This window comes from Nycticebus coucang, chromosome 8 (genome assembly GCF_027406575.1).
Source record: "Nycticebus coucang isolate mNycCou1 chromosome 8, mNycCou1.pri, whole genome shotgun sequence".
In the NCBI taxonomy this organism is placed as follows: domain Eukaryota; kingdom Metazoa; phylum Chordata; class Mammalia; order Primates; family Lorisidae; genus Nycticebus; species Nycticebus coucang.
The window spans coordinates 98,729,786-98,745,072 of record NC_069787.1 but is presented as its reverse complement, the minus strand read 5'-3'; the positions used below and the strand labels follow the sequence as shown (position 1 = coordinate 98,745,072).

Here is a 15,287-nt window from a genome sequence, read left to right as displayed (position 1 = left end):
GCGAGATTCTGTCAAAAAAAAAAAACTTTTCTTTCTGCCTGGGTGTGGTGGCTCACACCCATAACCCTGTAATCTTAGCACTGTGGGAGGCCAGAGCAAGAGGATCAAGTGAGGCTAGGAGTTTGAGACCAGCCTGAGCAACAGTAAGACATCATCTCACAAAAAAATTTACAAATCAGCCAGGCATGGTGTATGCCTGTAGTCCCAACCACTTGGGTGATTGAGGCAGGATGATTGCTGGAGCTCTGGAGTTTGAAATTGTGGTGAGCTATGACAATGCCACTTCGATCTATCCTGGGCCAACAGAGGTACCCCCTGTCGCAATCATCAGTCATTGAGATTAGTTAACAAACATTTGTTTCTATTGAGAAATGAACTTTTAAAGTTATGATTTGGGGCTCGGCACCTGTGGCTCAAGCAGCTAAGGCACCAGCCACATACACCTGAGCTGGCGGGTTCGAATCCAGCCCGGACCCACCAAACAACAATGATGGCTGCAACCAAAAAATAGCTGGGCGTTGTGGCGGGTGCCTGTAGTCCCAGCTACTTGGGAGGCGGAGACAGCAGACTCGCTTGAGCCCAGGAGTTTGAGGTTGCTGTGAGCTATGATGCCACGGCACTCTACCCAGGGCAACAGCTTGAAGCTCTGTCTCAAAAAAAAAAAAAAGAAAGTTATGATTTGGGCTCGGCACCTGTAGTTCAGTGAGTAAGGCGTCAGCCACATGCACCAAGGCTGGCATGTTCAAGCCCAGCGGTTTGTAGCCAGGCCCGGGCCCATTAAACAACAATGACAACTGCAACCAAAAAGTAGCCAGGTGTTGTAGTGGGTGTGTATAGTCCCAGCTACTTGGGAGGCTGAGGCAAGAGAATCATCTAAGCCCAAGAGTTTGAGGTTGCTATGAGCTATGATACCATAGCACTCTACTGAGGGCGACATAATGAAACTATCTCAAAAAAAATATGTCTCAAAAAAAGTTAGGATTTGCCATGAAGTCTTTTGTGGAATAATGGCCTTTATTCAGGGTAAGACAAATAATTTGCATTAAAATGCCTTTTATTAGCAATGGCTTTGTAAATTAGTATATAGGAGTTCAGATAATAGGTATAAAAAGGATTTTTAATTTAAAGTTTTTTTACTAGCATTTGTATTTTCCTTTTTTTTTTTTTTTTTTTTAATTGTAGAGACAGAGTCTCACTTTATGGCCCTCGGTAGTGCCATGGCTTCACACAGCTCACAGCAACCTCCAACTCCTGGGCTTAGGCGATTCTCTTGCCTCAGCCTCCCGAGTAGCAGGACCACAGGTGCCTGCCACAAGGCCCGGCTATTTTTTGTTGTTGTTGTTGCAATTTTAGCCGAGGCCAGGTTTGAACCGCCACCCTCGCTCGGTATATGGGGCCGGCACCCTACCCACTGAGCCACAGGTGCCACCCTTTTTTTTTTTTTTTGAGACAAGGTCTCACTCTGTCACCCAGGCTAGAGCACAATAGCGTGATCATAGCTCACTGCAACCTCAAACTTCTGGGCTTAAATGATTCTCCTGCATTTATGTAACATTCTTCAAATGACAGCATTGTAGAAATAGAGAACAGGCTCGCATTTACCAGGGGTTAGGGACGGGGAAGCTTCCTAAGTAACTGAGTCTACAGGCATGTGCCACCATGCCTAGCTAATGTTTCTGTTTTAGTAGAGGCAGGGTTTCACTCTTGCTCAGGCTGGTCTTGAATCCAGAACTCAAACATTCCTCCTGCCTCGGCCTCCCAGAGTGCTAGGAACCACCATGCCAGCCTAAGAGCTTTCTGTGTCTTTATCACCATACTGAAAATAAAAAAGATGGGAAAAAGACATATGATCATCTGAGCCTCAGTCCATTTCACATGTAAACAGTCATAGGATGGATGTGGAGATAGTTCTTGTTTTTTAATTCTATATTTTAAGTTTCAAGAGACTCAAAGATTCTGGTGTCTGGTTAGCCAGTGAACTTGGTTTTTAATAATTAAGACATTTTTACATTTTAATATCATTGTGTATCATTCATTTAAACTGATCCTACAGTCAGTTTAATCGAATCTTAGTTTAATTGGCAGCTTTTTGTTTTCTGGGTAATATATAAACACCTAAATTGCATCTTAGGTTCAGTGTGATCTCCATAATAATGCCTAAAACCAGTTATTTTTTGCAATTTTTATCTGATTGTCTTACCTGTCCTGATTTTATTGAACCAGTTTTGGAGGGGATTTTTTTTTCTTTAGAAGGACTATTAATAATTTGAGGATCTGATGGTAAATTCACTGGCATTCCATGTTGATAATATATTATTTACATATACCCAAATGCTGAAACCTCTTTTCCCCTTATCTTTTTTTTTCTTTGTTTTTCAAGTGTCAATATACAGTATCTGGTTTTATGACAAGAATGACTGTCACCGGATAGCAAAACTCATGGCTGAGTAAGTATTTATTTTATTTCGTAGATTTAATTGATGGTATATGAGAAATGAAAAGTTCCCTCCCCACTTTTCTTTGTTACTAAGTCTATTAACTCATGTATTTCCCCTTGGTTTCCTACGCTTGATCTTAGCCAAAAGGCTGAGAAACGATAATCCCTTGATTTCTTTTCATTGCCAGAAACTTTTAAAAAGCAGAAAAGCTTAAAAATTCTAAAGGTAGGCTCAGCACCTGTGGTATATGTGGCTAAGGCGCCAGCCGCATATACCTGAGCTGGTGGGTTCAAATCCAGCCCAGGCCTGCCAAACAACAATGACAGCTGCAACCAAAAATAGCCGGGTGTTGTTGCGGGTGCCTGTAGCCCCAGCTATTTGGGAGGCAGAGGCAGGAGAATCGTTTGAGCCCAGGAGTTTGAGGTTGCTGTGAGCAGTGATGCCACAGCACTCTACCCAGGGCAACAGCTTGAGGCTCTGTCTAAAAAAAAAAATTCTAAAGTTATATAATCTTATTACTCCCAGTGTGCATTTCAGTCTATTTCCTACCAGTCTTTATTTCTATCTGTACATTAAGTAGATGTGCGTGATGGTTTTTTACAAAAATAGGATCATACTGGCTCAGCGCCTGCGGCTCAAGCGGCTAAGGCGCCAGCCACATACACCTGAGCTGGCGAGTTCGAATCCAGCCCCGGGCCGCCAAACAACGACGGTTGCAGCCAAAAATATAGCCGGGTGTTGTGGTGGACGCCTGTAATCCCATCTACCTGAGAGGCTGAGGCAAGAGAATCGCTTGAGCCCAGGAGTTGGAGGTTGCTGTGAGCTGTGTGACGCCACGGCACTCTACCCAGGGCGATAGCTTGAGGCTCTGTCTCAAAAAAAAAAAAAGACTCTGTGTCTTAAAAAAAAAGGATCATACTGTATATACTGCTTTTCATGTCAATAGCATTTTTTCAGGGCATAATATTTTCCTCCATATTATTTATAATGATTTCATTGTATCCAATTGTATAGACAGTTCATAACTGAACCAGAACCTTACTGTTGAACATGAAGGTTAGTGGCTGCCAAACGGTCTAGATCCAGAGGATATTGTCTATATCCGGTACACAGCCTTGCCAGCATATACATGCAGTGATTCTGTCTTAGGTTCTGTACAAATTTCCACTGTAACAAGTGGTACTGTATTTGATAGCCTGGTGGAGAACTCCTACACACATCCATGTTTAATTCCGTCAAGTGAAATTGACACAGACTCTAGGCTTTGCAGTCTCCAGTGGATTTTTTGTAACTCGGAAACTTCAAATATAGAAAATAATTTTCATTGAATTAATGTTCTAAAAGGTAGTTCATTGTCCTTTCTCAAACTAGCCTGTAGAAACCACCTCTGGTGTACCCTGTCTATCTTGATGAACTGCAAATATGGTTTCAGGAGCCCAAGACATTGTAGTTCTGGGGGTGCTGAGGGGCTGCAGAGCTCTGGACAAAATGCTGCAATGGGCAGGCTGTTATGTTGCACTCTGCCTTCCTTTTCAGTTTTTGCCTGAATATCCTCAGAAGTGTGAACCTCTCTTCCCCCTCTTACCAAATCAAAATTCCCTTTGCCCTACTGCGAGGTTTTTACATGTTTGGAAGAAAATAGTCGTCAATTTTTTTTATAGTCTAATTTAAAACTCATAAAATTATAAATAAGTAATTACCTCAAAAACTCACTTCTGGGTATGTTTGCATTTTAAAAGAAGGTACACATGGCTACTGCCAAGCTATGATCCAGGACTACTAATGTGTCCTGATTGGATGTTTTTCTCTGTTCTTGCTATGAGCTTGCAGGGCAGGCCCGTGTTTATTACTTTACCATGTGTACCCTTGAGGGCATTATTCCCTATGGACTTACAGTTACTCATATTTGAAAAAGTATTGGCTCTCTAGAATCACATTTTCTTTTTTGAATACAAATTCTAAAAAAAGAAAACTTTTTCAATAAAGCCATTTACTTGATGATCACTTTTTTTTTTTTTGGTAAGAGATTCTTCTGAAAATATGACTTGTTTACTTAATACTCAGTTATAGGCCACATCTGCCTAAATCGATCTTCATAAAGGACTCTCACACAGCCTGTTTTCCACCTGCCTCCTGCCATATTGCTGTCTTGGCCATGCTGGTATTCAGTTCTTCCCTGACCTGGACTGGATCTGTGATATTGATTAAAATCACTATTGTTCACCTGTGGAAGAAGCCATCTTATAGAGTTCACTGCTGCTGAAAGCAGAAGCTCTAAAGGGTAGTGTGGAAGAGACTCTTACTCAAATAGGGTTTAGACTCAGAGGCCTCTTCTAATTTAAAATTTCTTTGTTTTTTTTTTTACAGTTTTTGGCCGGGGCCAGGCTTGAACCCACCATCTCCAGCATATGGGACCGGCACCCCACTCCTTTCAGCCACAGGCGCCGCCCAAAATTTCTTTGTTTTGAGAGTTGATCTTGCTCTGTCATCCAGGCTGGAGTACAGTGGTGTAATCATAGCTCACTGCAAACTCCCAAGCCCTGAGCTCAAGCAATCCTCGTGCCTTAGTCTCCTGAGTAACTGGGGCTACAGGCCTGTACCACCATTTCTGGCCAATTTTTTTCTTTTTAGTAGAGATAGGGTCTTGCTATGCTCCCCAGGGTAGTCTCAAACTCCTGGCCTCAAGCATTCCTCCCACCTCAGCCTCCCAAAGTGCTGGAATTATAGGCATGAGTCACCACACCCGCCAAAACTATGACTCTGCTATTTTTTTTTTTTTTTTGAGACAGTCTCAATCTGTTGCCCTGGGTAGAGTGCTGTGGCGTCATAGCTCACATAGCTCCAACTCGAGCTCAAGCAATCATCATGCTTCAGTTTTTCTATTTTTAGTAGAGACCAGGTCTTGCTTCTGCTCAGGCTGGTCTCGAACCAATGAGCTCAAGCAATCCACCTGCCTCAGTCTCTCTGAATGCTAGGATTACAGCATGAACCACCGCTCCTGGCTGACTCTGCTATTTTTAAAAAGATCTGTTTTATTTACCCCAGTGTTTTGGGTGGCGGGGGTTGTTTTTTGTTTTGTTTGTTTTTGAGACAGAGTCTCATTATGTTGCCCTCTGTAGAGTACCTAGGCATCACAGCTCACAGCAACCTCCAACTCCAATTCTCTTGCCTCAGCCTCCCAAGTAGCTGGGACTACAAGTGCCCACCACAACACCCAGCTATTTTTTGGTTGTAGTTGACGTTGTTTGGCAGGCCTGGGCTGGGTTTGAACCCATCATCTCTGGTGTATGTGGCTGGCGCCCTAGCCACTGAGCTACAGGCGCTGAGCCTAGCCCAGAGTTTTTAATGGAAGTTCCCGAGCTGGATTTTTAAAGTCATGAATTGAGACTGAGTGGCCTGTTCTTGTCCTGTATCTCTTATTCCATAAAAATAAACCTTTTATTACAGAATTGTTTTATTGCCGGTCATCATCATCTAGAAAATTATTAGTTATCGTAATTAATTAGAAGTTGAGGCTGTGCCCATAAATCTTAAAAAATAAAGATTAGTTGCCTTATTAAATTTATTTATTTCAAGCTTAAACAAAAATATAGGAAGTAACAAAATATCTATTCTTCTCACCCTTCTAATATTTTGGTCTAATTGCTTCAGATCTTTCTATGTGGTAGAGAGGAGTTGTTCTTTATTTTTTGTTTTTGTTTTTGTTGTTTTTTTTGTAGAGACAGAGTCTCACTTTATGGCCCTCGGTAGAGTGCCATGACATCACACAGCTCACAGCAACCTCCAACTCCTGGGCTTAAGCAATTCTCTTGCCTCAGCCTCCCGAGTAGCTGGGACTACAGGTGCCCGCCACAACGCCCACCTATTTTTTGGTTGCAGTTCAGCCGGGGCTGGGTTTGAACCCACCACCCTTGGTATATGGGGCCGGAGCCTTACCAACTGAGCCACAGGCGCTGCCCGAGGAGTTGTTCTTTAAAAATGAAAGCCCACAGATGGATTTGAAGGCCCTGATCCTATCAAAGGCATTCTTTTCTTGCTTTATCAATTTTCAAGTGAAGAAATAGCTTAAGCTGCCATCAGTCAAAATAAAGAGCATTTCCACAACTACCCTAGCTTCATCATCCATTTAGTAATTTTTTTTTTTTCTTTTTTTGAGACAGAGTCTCACTCTGTTGCCCAAACTAGGGTGCCATGGTATCAGCCTAGCTCACAGCAACCTCAAACTCACAGGTTCAAGCAGTTCTCCTGCCTCAGCTTCTTGAGTAGCTGGGACTACAGATGCCTGCTGTGATGCCCAGCTAACGTTTTCTATTTTTAGTAGAGATGGGGTCTCACTCTTGCTGAGGATGGTCTTGAACTCCCAAGCTCAAGCAGTCCTCCCACAAGCTAGGATTCCAGATGCGAACCACCTCACCTGGCCACACTTAGTGATTTTTAAGAGGAAAAATAGGGGAAACCTTTTGTTTGCTTATAGTGCTGCTGTCAGCTTTTAAAGATTCACCAAGATCTCTATTTTCAAGAAGCTAGTTCAGTGTTCATTATAAACTTTCCACAGCTATATAGCCTTCCTATGTCTTCACGGCATTGTTCACTTTCATTTTTCCTTTTTTTGTCTTTTTTTTTTTTTTTTAATTCTTTGCTCCTTGGTTCAGAAGCATTGTCCACTTTAAAATTTACTTTACCAGTTAATTTGATTTTTGAGGTAATTCTAGGAAAAAAAGAGATACTTTAGAGTTTTTAATGGTTCTACTTATACCAACTCCAGGAAGAAATTCTGTGTTTTTGTCCTTTTAAAGGTAAAATGTATTGATTGGCACTATTGTGAGTGAGGTGGTGAATGGTGGATCATATGTTCTTATAATGAGTTAACTGAGGTACAGTGTTATGTTTTGTAAGGACGGTGTCATAATGTGACTTTCTTAGTGTATCCATGGAAGATGGACACCAAAAGAGATTTGAGTCAGATTGTGTCTAAAGAGGCCTTTCTAAAACCTAGTTCTCTTCCTCTAGTGTGGTGGAAGAGGAGACACGAAGATCCCAGCAAGCTCGGGATAAACAGAGCCCCAGCCAGGCCAATGGCTGCAGCGACCACAGGCCCATCGACATCCTGGAGATGCTGAGCAGAGCCAAGGATGAGTACGAGAGGGTGAGGCTCTCTGGGTGCTGACCAGGGAAGACCAAAAGGGGAGGAGAAGCCCTGCAGGAAGCTTATGGACGAGGGGAGTCATCTTTAGGGCCAGCAGAAATAATTAGCTCAAAAAGAAAGTGTGTCTTAAATGTCTTAAAATTTTAAGCCTAAAAAATAAGGAAAGTTACCTCAGAGTACTTGTTCTGGCAGGAAACTTTACAGTGTTCTTTTTCTACTCTTGAAAAATTACTATAGGAGAAAATGGTCTTAGAATACAAAAGTTAGCCCACAGCACATAGTTCCAGAAAAGCTATGGCCTCTTAACCACTACAGTGTCCATTTAGGTGCTTAGTGGTTTTAGAAATTTATATAGGCTTTGGAAGGTATTCTAATAATTCGTATCCCATAATACTAAAAGGTACGTTTATGATCTATAATTGATATTAGGTACATAGCCTTCATTAAGCATCACAATTTTAAGTTTTTCTGAAATTCAGTGTTTTCTTTCTCTTCTGTCTTGCATTTTAGTTTATAAATTAACTGATAACGTGTTCTCTCAAAAGTTGAATAAAATGGAAATTGTGGTGCATTAGTGAATTTATTCACCACATGCTTACAAACTGTCCACAATGTGCCCAAACAGTGGACTTTTCATGATGTGTCTTCAAATTTTGTGCCTATGGTGCTGTCTTGGCTTTTTACTTGGCACCTGATAGGCCCATGAGTCATTAGAGTGAGACTAAAGCTCTCTAGTGATCTACTGTATTGTCGTAGAGTTCTCCTTGTCACCTTGATCTCCATTAAACATTGGGTTAAGTGTTTTCCTTTCTATTTTCATCCTCACCTCACCAAAATGTCAAGAAACAAACTATGAAAAGCACTAAGACTCAGTTTCCCAAATAATTCTGCAATAACATTAGCTTCTAGGTTTTTAATAGATGACCCTTTAAAAAGTTTCAAGTTGGTCGAATGGGTCAAGGAAATATTAACAAGACTCCTCTACCCCTCTTCTTCATAGAACTTTACGGTGCTTAAGACAGAACAGTCCCACAATAAATCAAACAGTAACATCAGTTCCCAATTGATTTGACTATAGGAGCATATTTTACATACTACCCTTTAACTTCTCTAGAATCTGGAGTTTAGGGAACAAACTTAGAAGAAAGTTACTCTGGGGCTCAGCGCCCATAGCTCAGTGACTAGGGCGCCAGCCACATACACTGAAGCTGGTGGGTTCAAGCCCAGCCCAGGCCTATGAAACAGTGACAATTGCAACTGAGAAATAGCCGGGCATTGTGGCAGGCACCTGTAGTCCCAACTGCTTGGGAGGCTGAGGCAAGAGAATTGCTTAAGCCCAAGAGTTTGAAGTTCCTGTGAGCTGAGACACCACGGCACTTTACTGAGGGTGGCACAGTAAGACTCTGTCTCAAAAAAAAAAAAAAAAAGTTATTCTAGCCTTGGCGCCTATAGCTCAAGCAGCTAAGGTGCCAGCGACATACACCGAGGCTGGCAGTTCGAATACAGCCCAGGCCTGCTGTATGACAACTGTCAATGACAACTATAACCAAATAATAGCCAGATGTTGTGGCAGGCATCTGTAGTCCAGCTACCTGGGAGGCTGAGGCAAGAGGATAGCTTAAGCCCAAGAGTTTGAGGTTACTGTGAGCAGTTATGCCAGGGCACTCTACCCAGGGCAACAGCTTGAGACTCACTTTCAAAAAAAAAAGGTTACTCTAGAAGGTAGTTTCTTTCAACTAAGAGAGGCATATTCACTGTAAACTACATTAATCTTCTGCATTCAAACACCAAAGGAAGTTCTACCTCCTGGATAAAGAAATGTATGTTAGAGAAGTTTCAAGTTGTACCAAATCCCTCAATGTCTCATAGAGAATTAGTACGAACGTATGAATGTATGGAAATTACATATAGGGAAGGCAGTCATCTCTATAATAAATTCATTGATTCTCGGGAAATTGAGAATAAATTTCAAGAATCATTTTCTGAATTTAAGTTACCTTATATTCCCAAAATCCCCTCTCAAACCCTTAATGACATCTGAGTTATTTACATAGACACCTTGTTTTGTTTGGAGAGGACTTTCTGTATTTTTATGAGTAACTAAGAAATCCAGGGCTCTGTCATTGATTCTGAGTGATGGCTGGATCAAGGCACCATGTGAAACAAGAACTGTAGGTGCTGCCCACAAGAACTGATAGTCCAGGAAGCTGAGAAGTGAATGGCCACAAAAAGAGAGAAGGAAGGCTGACCTTGTGTTTGTACACAAAGCTTTACAGGAACTCTAGGATCAAATAGGTAGTCTAAAAACCTGACTGATTTCAGTTTTGTAAATATTACAAAAATAAAGAGGATGGATAGGACAATAATTTTGGTTGTAAGGAAAATTCTTCCATAATATATTAACATAATAAATAAAATGTTGTCTATAGTTAGATTAAAATGAAACCTGTGGGGATTTGGTTAAGTCTTTGCTATGTACTTCATAATGTGTTGTTTCTGTTATTGCACACTGTAAGTCGGTGGAGCTACCTTAGATAAATAAGCCTATCATCTACCACATAAAGTTGATATTAGCAGTGACCCAAGAATTCATGGGTCTTATTATTTGGATGAGCTTCCCCCAGCTGCCTCATAGTTCCAGATGGCCCGTTTGTTTATCTTTGGGTAGAGACTTTGGAGATTGGCAGAATCTAGGGCAGATAAGTTAGTCTCAGTGTTGGGATTTAATCCCAATTCTAAATCTCCATAGGCTGGTGTGTATAATGTTTGAATGGGCATTTAAAATAGAGACTGTTTTAAAATTATAAATGTCTATAGTAAGCATTTTCTCTTTATCTGTTTTTGTGTGTGTGTGTGTGTGTGTGTGTATTTATTTTTTTTTTAAAGGCAGAGTTTCACTCTGTTTCCAGAGTACCATAGTGTCAACCTAGCTCACAGCAGCCTCAGACTCCTGGGTTCAGGCAGTCCTGCTTTAGCCTCCTGTGTAATTGGAACTACAGGTACCAACTATAACACCCAGCTAATTTTTTTCTATTTTTGGTACAGATGGGGTCTCAATCTTGCTCAGGCTGATCTCAAACTCCTAAGTTCAATTGATTCTCCCACCTCAGCCTCTCAGTGCTAGGATTACAGGTGTGAGCCACTGCACCTGGCCAAGTTTCATATTTTTAACATAAAAAAAGATAGTTTAGAGTACCTTGCACAGGTATATTGCACATATCCTAGGTGAAGGACACACCTACAACAGTACTTTAATATCAACTTTATGTGGTAGATGATAGGCTTATTTATCTAAGGTAGCTCCACCGATTTACAGTGTGCAATAACAGAAACAACACATTATGAAGTACGTAGCAAAGACTTAACCAAATCCCCACAGGTTTCATTTTAATCTAACTATGGACAACATTTTATTTATTATGTTAATATATTATGGAAGAATTTTCCTTACAACCAAAATTATTGTCCTATCCATCCTCTTTATTTTTGTAATATTTACAAAAGAAAACCATATAACTGAATCATATGTGCCCCTGTATTAATCTGGATATTTTTAAATGGCCTTGATAGGAAAATCTACCCCTCTTATCTGTTACTATATTTTTCTACACGTACTGTGACATGTTGCCCCTAGTGAACTTTGAGGAAAAGTCTTTGTTTATCAGGTAGTTGAATAAGTATAAAGTTACTACAAAATCATGTATATTTTCTGTGTAAGATTGAGGTTATATTGGTATCAAGTGAAATCATGTTGCTATTGATCTTATGGAGATTAAGTTACTAAGTAAAAATGAAATGAAATTCTTCCCAAAAATAAAGATGGTTTGAAACCATAGTCCTTTACAATTGACCCGTTCTGAATTTCTTCTACCCATAGGATATAATCCTGGATGTTGGTAGGGGCTTTTCTGTTTGTTTGCTTTGTTTTTGATAAATTGTAAAACAATTTTTTTTTTTTTTATTTTGAAACAGAGTCTCACTCTGTTGTCCCAGGTTAGGGTGCTGTGGTCTCATAGCTCACAGCAACCTCAAACTCCTGGGCTCATGCAGTACTCTTGCCTTAGCCTCCCAGGTAGCTGAGACTACAGGCACCCGCCACAATGTCCAGCTATTTTTAGAGATGGGATCTTGCTCTGGCTCAGGCTGGTCTCGAACTCATAAGCTCAGACAATCTACCCACCCCAGTCTCTCAGAGTGCTAGGATTATAGGCATGAGCTGCCTTGCCTGGTTAATTTTTCTTTTTTTTATTTTTGAGACAGTGTCTCACTTTGTATCCCCTTTGGTAGAGTGCCATGGCATCATAGCTCACAGCAACCTCAAACTCTTGGGCTCAAGCAATTCTCTTTGCATCAGCTTCCCAAGTAGCTGGGACTGTAGGTGCCCACTATAATGCCCAGCTAATTTTACCATTTTTATTTTATTTAGTTGGGTTTTTTGTTTATTTGTTTGTTTGTTAGACAGAGTATTAACTTTGTCACTCTGGGTACAGTGCTATGCTGTCACAGCTCACAGCAACCTCAAACTTTTTGGCTCAAGAGATCCTCTTGCCTGAGCCTCTCAAGTAGCTGGGACTACAGGTGCCTGCCACAATGCCCAGCTGATTTTTAGAGACAGGGTCTGACTCTTGCTTATGCTGATCTTAGACTCCTGAGCTCAAGCAATCCACCCACCTCGGCTTCTCAGAATGCTAGGATTATAGGCATGAGCCATTGCACCCAACCTATACAAAAAAATTTTTTAAAGCCCAGGGGTTTTGTTCTTTAAAACACCATCATTTTTTTATTATGTATCCAATACCTATTAACTATAGAAAAGTTTTTAAAAATTTATATTAAATTTAAAATTTTTTTAAATTTATATTAAATTTTAAAAATTATAGTGAACAAAGAGAAGAAACTACCATATAGGTAATCCCCATGTTATGAACGAGATAGGTTTTATAGGTTTATTCTTGAGTTTGTGTGTAAGTTGGAACAGGTATGTTTACCTATTAGCTATAATAGCCTCTATTCATTAAATGCATCTGATAACACTAGTCAGATGTTTGTAACTTAGGAACTACCTGTAATTCTACCGCCTAGAAATAATCACTGCTAATACTTATATATCCTTCCAAAAATATGTCTGAGTTGTCTGTTGTGGTGGCTCCTGTGGTGGCACAATCACTTGAGTTTAGGAGTTCAAGGCCAGCCTGAGCAAGAGCAAGACCCCATCTCTACTAAAAGAAATAGAAAAATTAGCCAGGCATTATGGCAGGTGCATGTAGTCCCAGCTACGTGGTAGGCTAAGACCAGAGGATCCCTTGAGCCCAGGAGTTTGATATTGCTGTATCTCAACCAGGCTGATGCCATAGCACCCTAGCCTGGGCAACTGTCTTAAAAAAAAATACAAAAACAAAAAAGCAGCCATAGTAAGAGCAAAACCCGGTATCAACTAAAAAAAATAAAAAATAGAAAAATTACCCAGGTGTTGTGGCTATTGCCTGTAGTCCCAGCTACTTGAATGGCTGAGGCAGGAGGTCACTGGAGCCCAGGAATGAGAGGTTGCTATGAGGGAGGCTGACACTACTGTATCTAGCCAAGGCGACAGAGTGAGACTGTCTCAAAAAAAGAAAAAGGAATGAACTCAAACAAAGAGTTGGATATGAATCTCAAAGACAATTGTGGTAAATGAAAGAAGCTAGCATTCTAATTATATCCATTTATATGACATTTTTGAAAAGACAAAACTATGATGAGAGAGAACAGACCTGATTGCCAGGAGTTGAGGGAGGGCATAACTAAAACAGGGCAGTTTTGGGGGTTAATGTAATTGTTCTGTAGCCTAATTGTGGTGGTAGACACATAAATATAAAATTAACATTTGTGGCTAACACTGTTTTCTAAAATTAGGGACTCGGCATTCTAGAATTTTTATTGTGTAAGTTATTTACATGAGAGTCCCCCCACCCCCAGCAAGCATTAGGGGGGATTTTTTGGTTATTTTTTTAAGTAGCATTTCTGATAACCTCAAATGCTGTTTTGAAAGCCAAATAATAGATGGCAAACTTCTTTCACATCATACATTTTTCCTTTTAATTTTTTTAAGAATCAGATGGGTGACTCAAATATCTCCAGCCCTGGGTTACAGCCAAGCACTCAGCTCTCCAATGTGGGAAGCACTGAGACGCTAGAAGAGACACCCTCCGGGTCACAAGATAAGGTTTGTACAACTAAAACTTTAGCTTTGTCCAAAGTTACAAGACAAAGACTAACATTTTGTAAGGGTTTTAATGCAGTGCAAGTTTGAATTGGCACTTACCTGTCAAGGTCCAAATGTGCAGCCACATAATGACAATCTATCTACCCTGGCTGTTTCCCTTGGTCTGTGCAAAACTGTCTGTCATTGGATCTTGCAGTAAACTCCTATCTGACCTCCCATATTTTGCCCACTGCTGCTCCCTTACCTGTTACCAGCAGCCAGCATAAGGTAAAACACAAATCAGATTGTGGCATTCTTCATCTTGTCCAATCTCACTGAAAAGCCAAGGTGGTGGCAGTGGCCCATGAGCTCCTACTCCATCTGGCCTCTACTCCTGGCCTCATCTGTTGCTCTGCCCTGCTTATTTGGCTCCATCTTCATCGACTCTCATGTCATTCCTCAACTGTGCCAGACATGCTCCTGCCTCAGGACAGGCCCTTGAACTTGATGTTACCTTGGCCTACAATTCTTTCCTTGCAGATCTTGCTGCTTTTTCTCCTTCAGATCTCAAATGCCCTCCATATAGGTCAGGCCTTCTCTGAATACCCTATTTAAAATAACTACCACATCCCACCTCCCATCCTCCTTTTGTGTTTTATTTTCTCACTGAGACTTCTAGCCATCTAACATAGTTTGTGTTTTTCTTCTTTTTTTTTTCTGTAGAGACAGAGTCTCACTTTATGGCCCTCGGTAGAGTGCTGTGGCCTCACACAGCTCACAGCAACCTCCAAGTCCTGGGCTTAAGCAATTCTCTTGCCTCAGCCTCCCGAGTAGCTGGGACTACAGGCGCCCGCCACAACGCCCGGCTATTTTTTGGTTGCAGTTTGGCCGGGGCCAGGTTTGAACCCGTGACCCTCGGTATATGGGGCCGGCGCCTTACCGACTGAGCCACAGGCGCCACCCTGTGTTTTTCTTCTTTATTCATTGTGTCTCTCCTGCACACCAAAATATAAGCTCCACAGGAAAGGCAGTTTTATCTGCCTTGTTCATTGCTGTATCCTTAGCATCTAACATTGTAAATATTTGTTGAATTAATTCGTTCTCTTCATAATTGATAGTCTGATAAAGGAATAGATACCAAGTAAAACCCATAGTATTTTTTGGGTTGTTTTTTTTTTTTTAAGAGACAGAGTCTCACTTTGTTGCCCTTGGTAGAGTGCGGTGGTGTCACAGCTCACAGCAACCTCTAGCAGCTCTTGGGCTTAGGTGATTCTCCGCCTCAGCCTTCCAAGTAGCTGGGACTATAGGCGCCCACCACAACACCCAGCTATTTTTTTTGTTGCAGTTTGGCCAGGGCCGGGTTTGAACTGCCACCCTCCGTATATAGGGTCATCACCCTACTCACTGAGCCACAGGCGCTACCCAAAACCCATAGTTTTTAATTAAACTTTTTATTTTGAAATAATTATAATATGCAATTATAAGAAATAATACAGAAATATCCCATTACCCTGCTGGTAAC

At 41.0% G+C, this 15,287-nt stretch overlaps 1 protein-coding gene across 4 annotated transcripts in view; it reads left to right on the top strand.

Moving 5' to 3' along the window:
* Positions 1-15,287, top strand: part of DCP1A (decapping mRNA 1A) — a 61,481-nt gene that overhangs the window by 26,014 nt on the left and 20,180 nt on the right. For 2 of the 4 annotated variants that reach the window (XM_053599583.1, XM_053599582.1), the window contains exons 4-6: positions 2,381-2,447; positions 7,449-7,584; positions 13,673-13,786. In XM_053599583.1, coding sequence (XP_053455558.1) covers positions 2,381-2,447; positions 7,449-7,584; positions 13,673-13,786 — 317 coding nt within the window. The remainder of the gene's footprint in view (positions 1-2,380; positions 2,448-7,448; positions 7,585-13,672; positions 13,787-15,287) is intronic. The other 2 variants (XM_053599585.1, XM_053599584.1) reach the window with 1 other exon arrangement.